The 13,491-nt window shown below is 40.0% G+C and overlaps 1 protein-coding gene across 6 annotated transcripts in view; it reads right to left on the bottom strand.

Annotated features, from left to right (window-relative positions):
* Positions 1-13,491, bottom strand: part of Eip74EF (Ecdysone-induced protein E74) — a 338,704-nt gene that overhangs the window by 134,174 nt on the left and 191,039 nt on the right. For 5 of the 6 annotated variants that reach the window (XM_069498007.1, XM_069498008.1, XM_069498006.1 and 2 more), the window contains one exon: positions 3,447-3,497. The exons of the other annotated variant lie outside the window; for it this stretch is intronic. In XM_069498007.1, the coding sequence (XP_069354108.1) occupies positions 3,447-3,497 (51 nt within the window). The remainder of the gene's footprint in view (positions 1-3,446; positions 3,498-13,491) is intronic. 6 annotated transcript variants of the gene reach the window in all.

The following is a 13,491-nucleotide window of genomic DNA, read 5'->3' as shown; positions in this document are numbered from 1 at the left end:
CATTGGCCCCGTGTCATATCAGGAAGACAGCATCAAGACCGGGAGCCGCAGCAGAAACAGCTGAAAACGGCAAGCGGCGCAAGTATGCCTCTCTTATAGAGAGTTACATTTTTGTGCCGTTTGCCGTGGAGACCCTGGGGCCATGGAGTCTTAGTGCTAAAAAATTTTTACGAGACATTTCACCGCGATTAATAGCTTCATCTGGTGACAGAAGGGCTGGCTCATTTTTGCGCAACGGATCAGCCTGGCTGTCCAGCGCGGAAATGCAGCCAGTATTCTTGGCACCATTCCACGCGGTCATGATTTATATAGTAATTAGATAAGGCTAGCTTTAAGTTTTATTGTAATAATAATTAAAAAAAAAAAAAAAAATTTTTATTGTTTGTTGTTATAGCGGCAATAGAAAACACATTCTGTGAAAATTTTCACTCTCTGCTTTTTACGGTTCGAGAATCGAGATACAGCCCACTGATAGACAGATGGATGGACGGACAGCGGAGCCTTAGTAATAAAATTCCGTCGGCACCCTTAGGGTATGGATTACGGAACCCTAAAAATGCCAGGTAGGTTTAGATAGGTATGTTAGTAGTCTTAAAAACACCAATACATTCCAACATTTCATTTAACGAGATAGTTGGCACCCAAAACGGTCTCAACGAAAATAAAAAGCGTGAAAAACATCGTTTTAATCATGTTAGTTGCGTAACACAAAAGTAGGTTAACGGTTAACCCAATATCTCGGGACGGATCCCGAGTTGTTTAGCGCGCTCCAATGTCAAGTTTCGCCTAGCGCGGCCGTAGAATGCACTTTCTTCCTGCACACAGCTGCAATGTGCGTACAGTCTAAGAGACACTCGTAAAATCTACTTTTGTAATACGAATAGCGAGCAAACGAGCAGGCGGTTCACCTGATGTTCAGTGATTACCGCCGCCCATGAACATTTGCAGCACCAGAGGAAATGCGGATGCGTTGTCGGCCTTACAGGAATTTGTTGGTCCGCCCCTTGAATAACCCCATGTTGTAATCTAGTGGGAACACCGCCGATGGCAGTTGATTCCACAGTTTGCGTAGAAAGAAGGATCTGGTGCAACGGACTGTCGAAGTGCACCAGACAGCCAGGTTGTGAGGGTGAAATTTTTTCGGTGGCGCGCGGTGCGGTTGTGGAAAAAAAATTTTTACAAAAAAAATAAAAACCGACTTCGTTACATAAACACTAAAAATTGAAAAATAATTTAATTTATTACCGAATATATTATGTATACAAGAGTTAATATAGTTCCATAATAATATTTTTTGGGGTCGGTGTTATAACTAATTTTTAGTGGCCCCATGGAATTATGCTATGACTAGTTAAAAATCTACTGTTTACTAAGCTATTACACTGATCGCGAACAATTTACTCTTATCCGTTGAGGAGTTCCAGTATCTATCTTCGAAGATGTTCATCAGATCTTCACCAAATTGAAATAGGACCAACTTTGAAGTATACCTACCCTTTTAAACAAAAAAAGAATTTTCAAAATCGGTCCAGGCGTTTTTGAGTAGTCGGGGAACATACATAAAAAAAAAAAAAAAAAAAAAGATTCCGACGAATTGAGAACCTCCTCCTTTTTTTGAAGTCGGTTAAAAAGAGGATGGATTGAAGTCAAAAAGCTCTAGCGTAAAATGTATACAGCAAAGAATACATTGGTTGGTTCTGATAGAATAAGGATAAGCGGTGATAGGCTATGGTTACGACGTGAGTCTTCTATTCAGGAGGTCGGGGGTTCGATCCCGGGAACACGCCTCTAATTTTTCGGAGTTATGTGCGTGAAAAACGTCGTGAGGAAACTGGGAGGGAACTGGTTTCCTCACGATGTTTTCACGATATTGAAACACTTAAAACGCACATAACTCCGAAAAGTAAGAGATGCGTGCTCGGGATCGAACCCCCGACCTCCGATTAGGAGGCGCACGTCATAATCACTAGTGTTAGCGACATTGCTTTGCCTACAGTTGAATTTAAAAAAAGAATTATGAGGAGAGGTAAAAATGGCGGCCATAAGAGCGGGAGCTATTGATTTGAAGCAGGGAAAATTAGAATTTATAATTATGTCTTGAAGAAGTTAATAGTTTAGAACTAAGATTGAAGTTTATTAAGTATTGTCTAAATGGAATAAAGTCAGTTCCTATAAGTTGAGGATATTTTTATTACTAGGATATCACAGCAATTTTATTCGTTAGATAAAGTTTATCTGGCAGTACTGAAACAGGCCCTAACGAAGATTTGCCCTGCACTCAATCTACATTAAATCTAACAACTGTCTCTAGGCCTAACGCATAGCTGTGTAGACTGCTCGTAAAACACACACAAACGCACAAACCATCGCTATTGCCCCTTGCACAGCACACTAGCACAAAATGCATCGCTATTTCCCCTTGCACTGCACACATGCGCACACTGCATCTATGTATATCTATGCACGCACACAGACACAGGCTGAGATAAACGAAAGTCTGTGAATGGAGTTGAAAGTAGTAACTACGATTTTCCGCTTTGTTAATATTAAGTGATTTATGTATTAGGAAAAACTTAAAACAATATCTAGTAGGAATGTTGTTTTATTTCGAACTAGCTGAGGCCGGCGACTTCGTCCGCGTGGATTTAGATTTTTGAAAATCCCGTAGCAGCTCTTTAGCTCTTTTTAATCATCATCATAGAATTCATAGAATTTGTATTATCATCATCAAAGGAAAAGCTGACTGACTGACTGATCTATCAACGCACAGCTCAAATTGGACGGATCGGGCTGATATTTGGCATGACGATAGCTATTATAACGTAGGCATCCACTAAGAAAGGATTTTGGAAAATTCAGCGTACATAAAGAAATGGGGTTAAATAGGGGTTTGAAATTCGTGTAGTCCACGCGGACGAAGTCGCGAGGATAAGCTAGTCATTTAATAAATTCACAAGAAATGGAAACGTCTCCAATCATGATGTATCGGCATAAAATAGGCTAAGAAATATGCTGCTTATAAAATTAATGATCCCATTTGTAGCATGCCGCATTGTCAGAGTGAACTAGAGTGAGAAAACCCTCGGCTCGATCCTGAATCGACGATATGTCAAATATTAGGCTATGGGTGACGTGAAATCAAAGAAAAATAGGCTTTTCACAGGCTACCTAGCGTCAAATGTAGGAACATTTGACGACGTCGAAGCCTCGACGATTTGTTATAAGGTACCTAACTGTCGCTTTACCTAACTATAGCATTGTCGCACATTGTTGCTCTGGCATAAAACAGTCTTAAGAGACCGTGGTCGAGTGGTCAAGGCATTGGGCGCGAACCCAGAAGATGCAGGTTCGATTCCTGCCGGTTACGCAATTTTTGATATGTATTTAAAATTATTTAGTCTTAAGAGAGTTTCTTATTTACAATTGTAAATATATTATTTACTTACGTCTATGTACGGGATATGGACATTTTTTCGGAACCAGTGTGCCGGTCTTACCTGAAAACAGAAATAAAACGTTTTTGTATTATTTCATACTTCCTCCCTGGCGCAGTGGTGAGCGCTGTGGTCTTAATAGTGGGAGGTCCCGGGTTCGATTCCTGGCAGGGGTTTGGAATTTTATAATTTCTAAATTTCTGGTCTGGTCTGGTGGGAGGCTTCGGCCGTGGCTAGTTACCACCCTACCGGCAAAGCCGTGCCGCCAAGCGATTTAGCGTTCCGGTACGATGCCGTGTAGAAACCAAAGGGGTATGGGTTTAATAAAAACATACCCCTTCCAGGTTAGCCCGCTATCATCTTAGACTGCATCATCACTTACCACCAGGTGAGATTGCAGTCAAGGGCTAACTTGTGTCTGAATAAAAAAAAAAAAAAAAAAAAAAAATACTTACGGCATTACTGTAAAAAATACATTAAATTACAATAAAGAAATAAATCGCAGGTGGTGGCAGGAGGTGACAGACGGACAGACGGACAGACAGACAGACAGACAGACAGACAGACAACAAAGTGATCCTATAAGGGTTCCGTTTTTCCTTTTGAGGTACGGAACCCTAAAAATCGGGACGTCTAGCAACGCTGCCTCAGTCTTATATGCCTACATATTATTTTAACTTGGAAAAACACTGGAACATCTCTAATATTCTAGTTGTCTAGGAATAAGCTCAGACATTGAAAGCACTGTGATGTAGCACTAATTGGAAAAACAAAAAACTTTCATCTTAGGCTTGGAGAAACAAAAACGAGCCTTTTTTCTAGTGGACTATGAGCCTGCGCGTGCCAGACCTTCGTTATTTTATAAAAGCTGAAAGTTTGTCCCCCAACAGTGGGAGGAACGTTAGTTTGGATGTTCGTTTAGATCATGGTGGGTTTGGGAGATTACAGGTAATAAAGGTGCAAAAAATCTTGTCAAAGTATTTAGTCATTTTTTTATTTTATTTTTTCGGAATAATTAGAATTAGAAATGACGTCATGCATTGCCAGACACTAAGTATCATTGCAACTCCCTGCCAGATACGCTTAAAGTTCCCTCTAACAAATAAACCTGGAATAGCGGTGGAATAGTTATATACTCTGTTTTGTCTTTCTCTGTCATCAGTAATTTGACATTTGAAGGAAAAAGACAAAACAGAGTATAACGATTCCACCGCTATTAGGGTTAATGTTTAAGAACTATGGCCTTAGCCGGAAATGAATAATTACAGTGGGCGAAACCGCGGGCAGGATGGACGGACGGACGGACGGACACCTTTGAGAACGTTATGGCGACATTTTCCATCACTGTTAATGCTTCCGCACATAATTCCAAAAAGTTAAGTGCGCGGGATTGAACCCCCGACCCCTCCGAATAGGAGGCCGAAGTCTTACCACTAGACTATCACTCTATGTATGTAGGCATGTGTACATATTATATGTAACCATATTATATATTTTTTTTTTATAAAGAATTTTAGCCATGTTAAATGACTAATATTCCCCTTTCCTCTCCAACTAAGCGTCAGGCTTGTGCTAGGAGTAGGTACGACAATAGTGCAACGGGCGAGATTTGAACCGTCGACCTTTCAGTTTTCAGTCCACTCCTTTACCGGTTGAGCTATTGAGGCTCAATTATAAGCGTATATGAATGTGTTTACGTAACGGCTTTCCATGTATTAGTGGGTGTTACATCGAACAGAGGGGAGGAAACAGAGGATTTTGGGAGGTTAGGGCCTGCGGGCCCAGACGGGAGTGAACGGCCTCCCGCACGACCTTCAGACTGGGGGGTGGGGGGAGGAAGCCTTTCGTGTACAGGGTTAGAACATTTGTTACGTGGATGTCTCGGGGTACGAATTCGTGATTACTTATATGATACCTGTGATGTATGGATGATTTGTGAGAAAAAAAAATAAAAACCGACTTCGATACACAAACACTAAAAATTGAAAAATAATTTAATTTATTACCGAATATATTATGTATACAAGAGGTGATATAGTTCCATAATAATATATCGAAGTCGGTTTTTATTTTTTTTGTAAAAAAAAATTATTTCACAATTTTTAGTGGCCCCATGGAATTATGCTATGACTGGTTAAAAATCTGCTGTTTACTAAGCTATTACACTGATCGCGAGCAATTTACTCTTATCCGTTGAGGAGTTCCAGTATCTATCTTCGAAGATGATCATCAGATCTTCACCAAATTTAAATGGGACCAACTTTGAAGTATACCCTTTCAAACAAAAAAAAGAATTTTCAAAATCGGTCCAGGCGTCTTCGAGTAATCGGGGAACATACATAAAAAATAAAAAAATAAATAAAAAGATTCCGACGAATTGAGAACCTCCTCCTTTTTTTGAAGTCGGTTAAAAATGGGAAGCTATTATATTATTGTCTTTGTTGTTGTAACGGCCGGTTTACATTGTTCTAGTACCTGGATTTAGTATTCAGTCATAACGAGATTCATACTATAAATGCGAAAGTGTATCTGCTTATTGGTCTGTCTGTTAGATACCTTTCCATGGACCGTCATCTAAATATATAAAAAGAAAAGGTGACTGATTTATCAACGCACAGCTCAAACAACTTATTGGACGGATAGCTATTATTATATTAATTTAAATAGTTATAGATTTTTTACTAACAAATAGGTTTAAGTTTCGTGTAATTACTAACACCAATATGATCCTTGTTGGTTGAAATAAAAACATTTTATTTATTATTATTTATTTATTTATTACTAGCTTATGCTCGCGACTTCGTCCGCGTGGACTACACAAATTTCAAACCCCTGTTTCACCCCCTTAGGGGTTGAATTTTCAAAAATCCTTTCTTAGCGGATGCCTACGTCATAACAGCTATCAGCATGCCAAATTTCAGCCCGATCCGTCCAGTAGGAGCTGTGCGTTGATAGATCAGTCAGTCAGTCAGTCAGTCAGTCAGTCAGTCAGTCACCTTTTCCTTTTATATATTTAGATGACGTAGGCATCCGCTAAGAAAGGATTTTACTCACATAACTTCATCGCTTTTAAATATATTACTCACAATCTAAATGTTTTTCAAATAATTTCAGTAGCAATACATAGCCGGATTTGATCACTGGAGCGGACAACAAAGCTAAAGCAATGTAAATCAGCTTTAATGTTTTTTGCTAGTACCTAAACCTAAATTTTTCTTTGAGAATAAACTAATAATCATCATGATCAACCCATCACCATGTGCGGTAGACTTCACACACCTTTGAGAACATTATGGAGAACTCTCAGGCATGCAGGTTTTCTCACGATGTTTTCCTTCACCGTTAAAGCAAGTGATATTTAATTAATTAAAACGCACATAACTCCGAAAAGTTAGAGGTGCGTGCCCGGGATCGAGCCCCCGACCTCCGATTAGAAGGCGGACGTCCTAACCACTAGGCTATCACAGCTTTTTTTTTAAACTAATAATATCTATCTTCAATTTGTCTATTGTAAAACTGTAAATAAGTCCTTGTCTGTAAATAGAATTTTTTATTGAAAACTGATTGTGTCGCCTTATTTACGTGATGTTGCTTGAACTCAAAATATATTTTTAATTTTTTTTTCGATTTACTAAGACTCCGTGCGTCTGTCTGTCAGCGGGCTGTATATCGTGAACCGTAACAGGTAGAGAGCTGAAATTTTCACAGGATGTGTGCTTCTATTCCCGCTATTACAACAAATAAACATTTCAAAATGGCTGCCCTGAAAATTAAAATAAAAGAAGTTTTTATAGAACTTTGCAGTTTAACAGTATCTAATACTTAGTTTAGTCTGATTTATGATATAAGTCCCGCAAATTGCTATTGCGCTGGAACCATGTCTCATTGACATCGAAATGACGTCATTTGATGTATGTTTAAGTAAAAATGTACCATCAGCTCGAAACTTCAGTCGAGTGATGACGTCACCAAAATGGCGGGTCAATGGTACTTTTGATATAGAATTTGACACAAAAAGTTAAAATGGCGCGTGAAGAGCTAAGTTTTACGCGTTATGCCTATCTGAAAACCAGCCCAGAGTGAAGAAAGAAGAAAGAAAGAACCCATCTTCACGATTGACGTTGAATTGATCAAATCATAATATAGAAATTACTTCCCAGTCTTATTCAATCCAATTTTCCATGGCCACCCAAGAATTTTCCATAGCCAAAACTTTCTTAACTTTCTTAGCTTTAACTTTCTCTTTCAAAAGCAATGTTCCGCAACCCGCAAACACTTCTTCTTTTATAATAAAATTTTCCGATACCATCGAGAAATTTCCACAAGAAAAAAATATTTTCTCTTTCATGTTCCACGCCGAGCAGATAATATTGTTTCGATAGTTAATAAATTATATTCTAAAAAATAAATTAATGTTCCAATAATAGCCAAGGAATTCCGCTAGTAGGTATGGACATTTTTTTAGAACAAAAGGAAAGTGTTTCTTTAATATGCGCAAATTGCTAATGCGCGTGGCCGCCATTTTAGTGACGTCAGAACTAGACTGATGATGGAGAGACTCCTTCTCAACAGGATCGAACAACTACTGCCAGACCACGGCAGCCTCTCCGATCATCAATATGGCTTTAGACAGGGTCGGTCGACGCTGATGGCTGTAAGGAGAGTTACGGAAACCGCCATGAAAGCAAGGCAAGGCACAAAGAAAACCAGAAAGCTATGTGCCCTGATCTGCCTTGACGTGAGAAACGCTTTCAACTCAGCTTCGTGGAGGGAGATTCTTTTAGAAATACGGAAGAGAGGTTTCCCAGGTTACATTCAAAACCTGCTTAGTAGCTACCTGGAGAACCGATTTATAGTAGTGAAAGATAGTAAGGGTTTGGAGGAGAGGATTCAAGTAAGTAGTGGAGTTCCACAAGGATCCATACTTGGCCCAACTCTGTGGAATATTCTATATGATGGCGTTTTTAAGCTAAAGCAGGAAGAAGGTACAGAACTAGTAGGGTTTGCCGATGATTTGGCTCTTGTAGTCGTAGCCAAAACTGAAGCTACCCTCATGACACGGGCAAACACAGCACTTGACCGAATAAACACCTGGATGCAAGAAAGGCAGCTCGCCCTAGCGCCAGAAAAAACGGAAGCAATAGTGTTCAGTGGAAGGCGAAGGCTAGATCCTATTAATTTTTGGATTCAAGGTGCTAGAGTGACACCAAAAGAGCACGTTAAATATTTGGGAATATGGCTTGACAAGAGTCTTAAATACAAAAAACATATAGAAGAGGTAGCCAATAAAGCCCAGAAGCTGACAGAGGCACTATACAGACTTATGCCTACAAAAGGAGGGCCTAGAGCGAGCAAGAGGAGGGTGTTGGCATCAGTGGCCCACTCCATTATTCTTTACGGGGCACCAATATTCAGTGAAGCTATGAAGGTGGAACTGTATAGAAAGAAATTAGAAGGAGTCCAAAGGCGACTTGCTATAGGTATTTGTGGAGCATATCGAACAGTTTCCACTGAAGCCGTGCTAGTGATAGCCGGGCTTGTGCCTATTGCAAAACTGGTAAAAGAACGTGCTAAGCTGTTCGATAGCAAGGAGAAAACACTTTTAGAAGTGCGAGAAGATACCTTGAAGGAGTGGGTAAAGGAATGGTCGGGAGCAGGCAAAGGGACCTGGACCAGAGAACTCATTACCGACTTGAAAAAATGGCACACGAGGAAGCATGGGGAAGTAGACCGCTGGCTGACACAAGCACTCAGCGGCCACGGGGTGTTCAACACCTACCTCTTCGCAATAGGGAAAGCGCCTACTGAAAATTGCTACTTTTGCGGAGAGGAAGACACCCCGAGACACGCGATTTTTGAGTGTCCCGCGTGCGCGGATCTTAGAGAAGCAGCACAGGGAGCAAGCGACAGTGTCAACGCCCAAAATCTGGTAGCCCGTATGGTGTCAAGCGAAAATGAGTGGCACAGATACGGTCAGATGCTGAGAGCCATAATGTTGAGAAGGGAGGATAGAGAAAAACAAGAAAAAAAGGAGAGAGAGCAACCAGAGGGTCAGCACGAAGTAATGTTACACGGTTCCGTGCTGATCTCGCAGAGGGGGAGGTCTTTTTAGTCCGTGCGAGTCGGACACACCCTGTCGATAGACAGAAGTCCATTAGGGATTTTTCCTCCTCCTAAAAAAAAAAAAAAAAAAAAAAAAAGAACTAGACTGAAGTTTCGAGCTGATGGTACCTATATTTTTACTTAAATATACGTCAAATGAATGAGACATGGTTCCAGCGCAATAGCAATTTGCTGGACCTATATACCTAATGCAGCACTGATGCCTATAACACGAGTCTACAACTTATTTTAGGCATCGGTGGCTTAACCTAATTTTGGTTGTAATTTTGGTGAAACAATAAATTATTTATTATTATTTATTATTATATTTATTATTATTATTAATACTCATGAAGTGTGGGTAGATTATAAACAGCATTTAAAATGAATAGTTACTTTGTTTAATTGTCTAGCTTTGTGTATTGTGAGTTGTAAGGTAACTTTTCTTTTTTAGGGTTCCGTACCTCAAAACAAGACATGTGCATTTTGCCAACTCTCACGTATGGTCCTCAGACTTGGTCCCTGACAAACTCTCAAAAGTCCAAGCTCAAGGTTTGCCAAAGAGCCATGGAACGCAGCATACTAGGTATAAAACTAGCAGATCGCGTAAGGAATTCTGCTATACGTTCCAAAACGCGAGTAGCTGACGTTGGCCTTGCAGCCGCTTTACTCAAATGGGATTGGGCAGGTCATGTGTGCCGTATGCCAGATGAGTTATGGGCAAAATCTGCTTCTTTTTGGACGCCCCAGAATCATCAACGCCAGCGTGGTCGGCCGAGGCGACGTTGGCGTGATGAATTAGATAAATTTACAGTTACGTGGCCTGAAGAGGCACGAAATAGAAAATTGTGGAAGGATCGGCGGGAGGCCTTTGCCCAGACGTGGGACAGCACAGGCTGATTTAGATTACCTCAAAAGGAAAAACGGAACCCTTATAGGCCCTTACATACCCTGTCTGGCTGTCTGTCTGTCTGTCGCTCTGTCAAGAAACCTACCGGGTACTTCCCGTTGACCTAGAATCAGGCAGGTAGGTAGGTCTTATAGCAGGCATTCGGGGAAAAATCTGAAAACCGTGAATTTGTGGTTCCATCACACAAAAAAATTAAATTGTGGTCATGAACTAATAATAATTAGTATTTTCAATTTTCGAAGTAAGATAACTATATCAAGTGGGGTATCATAACCTGTGAATTCTAGAATCGATTTTTTATTTATTTTTATGCTTTATAGTTTTGGAATTATCGTGCAAAATGTCAAAAAATACGACTGTAGCACGGAACCCTCGTTGCGCGAGCCTGACTCGCACTTGGCCGGTTTTTTATGATTATTCTTGATTGTGAAAGAAATAATTTATACGTTATCGAGGCCGAGGTAACCTTGTTAAGGACACATCAAAATCTAGCTTTTTCCAAAGCTTTTGCAATTTATCAGTCGCCGACAAGGCAAGACATTGTTACTTTGTAAGGAAATTCGCGCGTCATGAGAATGAAACACTAAGAGCTCTTTCAGACTACCATTTTCTTGCGGTGTGGGCATAACATTTTAATTTATTATTATGAGTCATTATCTCCATACGAAAGGGAGCTAATTAATCAGTTTGTAATGAGACTTAACCGATTTAACGTGCTAATTCCTTATTACATTTTGCTTTACTTTACTGCCTTTTAAAGTCATAACATCATTGTACCTAAATCTTTTGTACTAGCCAGTTGTTAACGTTTATGCTATGTGTCCTTTAGTTATAAATCCTTTTGTATGTAAATACTTGTGTATGTGTAAATGTTGTTGGTTAGTGAAAAAAAATTAAAAAAAAAAAAAAATTAAAAAAAAAAAAAAAAATTATGTTCCGTTACAAGGTTTTTTTTCACCACTGCTGGGGGGAGGATTTTTTACGTTTGTAGACGCGTGCCTTTTGAATCACACGCGTATCTCGTAAGAGCGGCGGTAGACGCGCTTTGTAAGTTGTACGCGCGAGCCTCGAAAGAAACCAATCTATAACTAGTACGCGACAGGTCGAGATGACAATCCGAGTATGAGGCGGGGGGACGCTCCGCACTCCCGCACGTCACCTGCGCTCGCCCGCACCGGGTTAGCACGGGGGCTGTCCGGCTGTGCGGGGCGTTCCCTCCCCGATTGCTATCTTGACCTGTATACGTTGCTTGTTAAAACTAACTGACCCACGGGTTCGACTGAATTAGCACGTGCATGTGATTTTGATTTAGTGAAACGAGTGTAAAACGCGCAGCAGGAATAATAGTCTGAAACCACCCTAAAACCTAGGTACACCCGCCGAGCCTTGCCTCCGAAACCTTTTTGATTAATACAAAGGTAACATTTTTAAGACGTCTTCTTTGTACACTGCAATGCGACATTTGGCCTAATTTTTTGTCACCTTTCCTTAAGAAAAATTGTAGGTTATCATCAAAATAAGTTTTGTGATAGTCACACGAAAGCAGGTGTTAAATTTTTTGTAAAGATGTACTTACTGTTATTTTTTCCTAAAACAAAAGTTTGACATGAAAATCCCTCTATTCTAAGTTACTTTATAACATTAGGTAAGTACCTAAGTACTAGATTAAGCTGTGATAGCCTAGTGGTTAGAACGTCCGCCTTCTAATGGTTCCATCCTGGGCACGCACCTCTAAATTTTCAGAGTTATGTGTCACTTGCTTTAACGGTAAAGGAAAACATCGTGAGGAAATCTGCATGCCTGAGAGTTCTCCATAATGTTCTCAAAGGTGTGTGAAGTCTACCAATCCGCACATGGCCAGCGTGGTAGACCATGGCCAAAACGCTTCTCACTCTGAGAGGAGATTATGATCAACCTGCTCTGTAGTGAGCCGGTGATGGGTTGATTATGATAATGAAGTAGGTACTTGATGAATTCATCATCATCATCATCATTATGATCAACCCATAGCCGGCTCACTACAGAGCACGGGTCTCCTCTCAGTATGAGAAGATTTTGGCCATAGTCCACCACCCTGGCCAAGTGCGGATTGGCAGACATTAAGTTCTTAACTACTCAATATTTTACAAAAAAAAATCGATATCAAAGTCACTTTTACATGAAAGAGTAAAAGGTTAGTAAAAACTAATATTATTCAACCAATTTTCAGCAAAACGCCTGAAACATTCGATACCTAACTTTCGGCGCAAACCTTTTTTTATTTATCCAATCAAAACTCTGTAAAACTACCTAGAGCTCTCAGTTATTCTTTTCATGAAATATTTTTTTCCAAGCTGAAATTGTCCGAAAAATAAATAAAAGAGCGACTCAGTTCGGCCGTAACGGTTTTCTTAGCAAAGCGAAAACCAATTATACGAGGCACATAATGTATACTGGGATTGCTGTATCTATGTTTTATCAAAGTCTAGGATATACAGGATCTGTTAAGAGTGCACTCCATGGTCGCTCTACGTTTAAGTCCCGCAAATTGCTATTGCGCTGGAACCATGTCTCATTATCATCGAAATGACGTCATTTGACGTATATTTAAGTAAAAATATACCATCAGTTCGAAACTTCAGTCTAGTGCTGACGTCACTAAAATGGCGGCCACGCGTATTAGCAATTTGCGGGACTTTTATAGTTGTATTCAAGAGCGAGATGAGTGATATATGAAAAACGCAAATCTAGGTTTGGTAGGTAACTAGGTATTAAGTCCCTTATTATCAGTACTTACCCTTATTATAAATGCGAAAGTGTGTTTGTTGGTTTGTTGATTTATTAATTTGGTTGGTTTGTTGGTATGTTTGTTTATTGGTTTGTCCTTCAATCACGTTGCAACGGTGCAACGGATTGGCGTGATTTTGCATGGCTATAGATAAATGCATATGGAGAGTGACATAGGCTACTTTTTATCCCGGAAAATCAGAGTTCCCACGGGATTTTTAAAAACCTAATTCCACGCGGACGAAGTCAAGGGCATCAGCTGGTTAATTAATATTTTTA

Source organism: Maniola hyperantus, chromosome 4 (genome assembly GCF_902806685.2).
Source record: "Maniola hyperantus chromosome 4, iAphHyp1.2, whole genome shotgun sequence".
Lineage (NCBI taxonomy): Eukaryota > Metazoa > Arthropoda > Insecta > Lepidoptera > Nymphalidae > Maniola > Maniola hyperantus.
The sequence above is the reverse complement of the archived record's forward strand: the minus strand, read 5'-3'. Positions and strand labels throughout refer to the sequence as shown.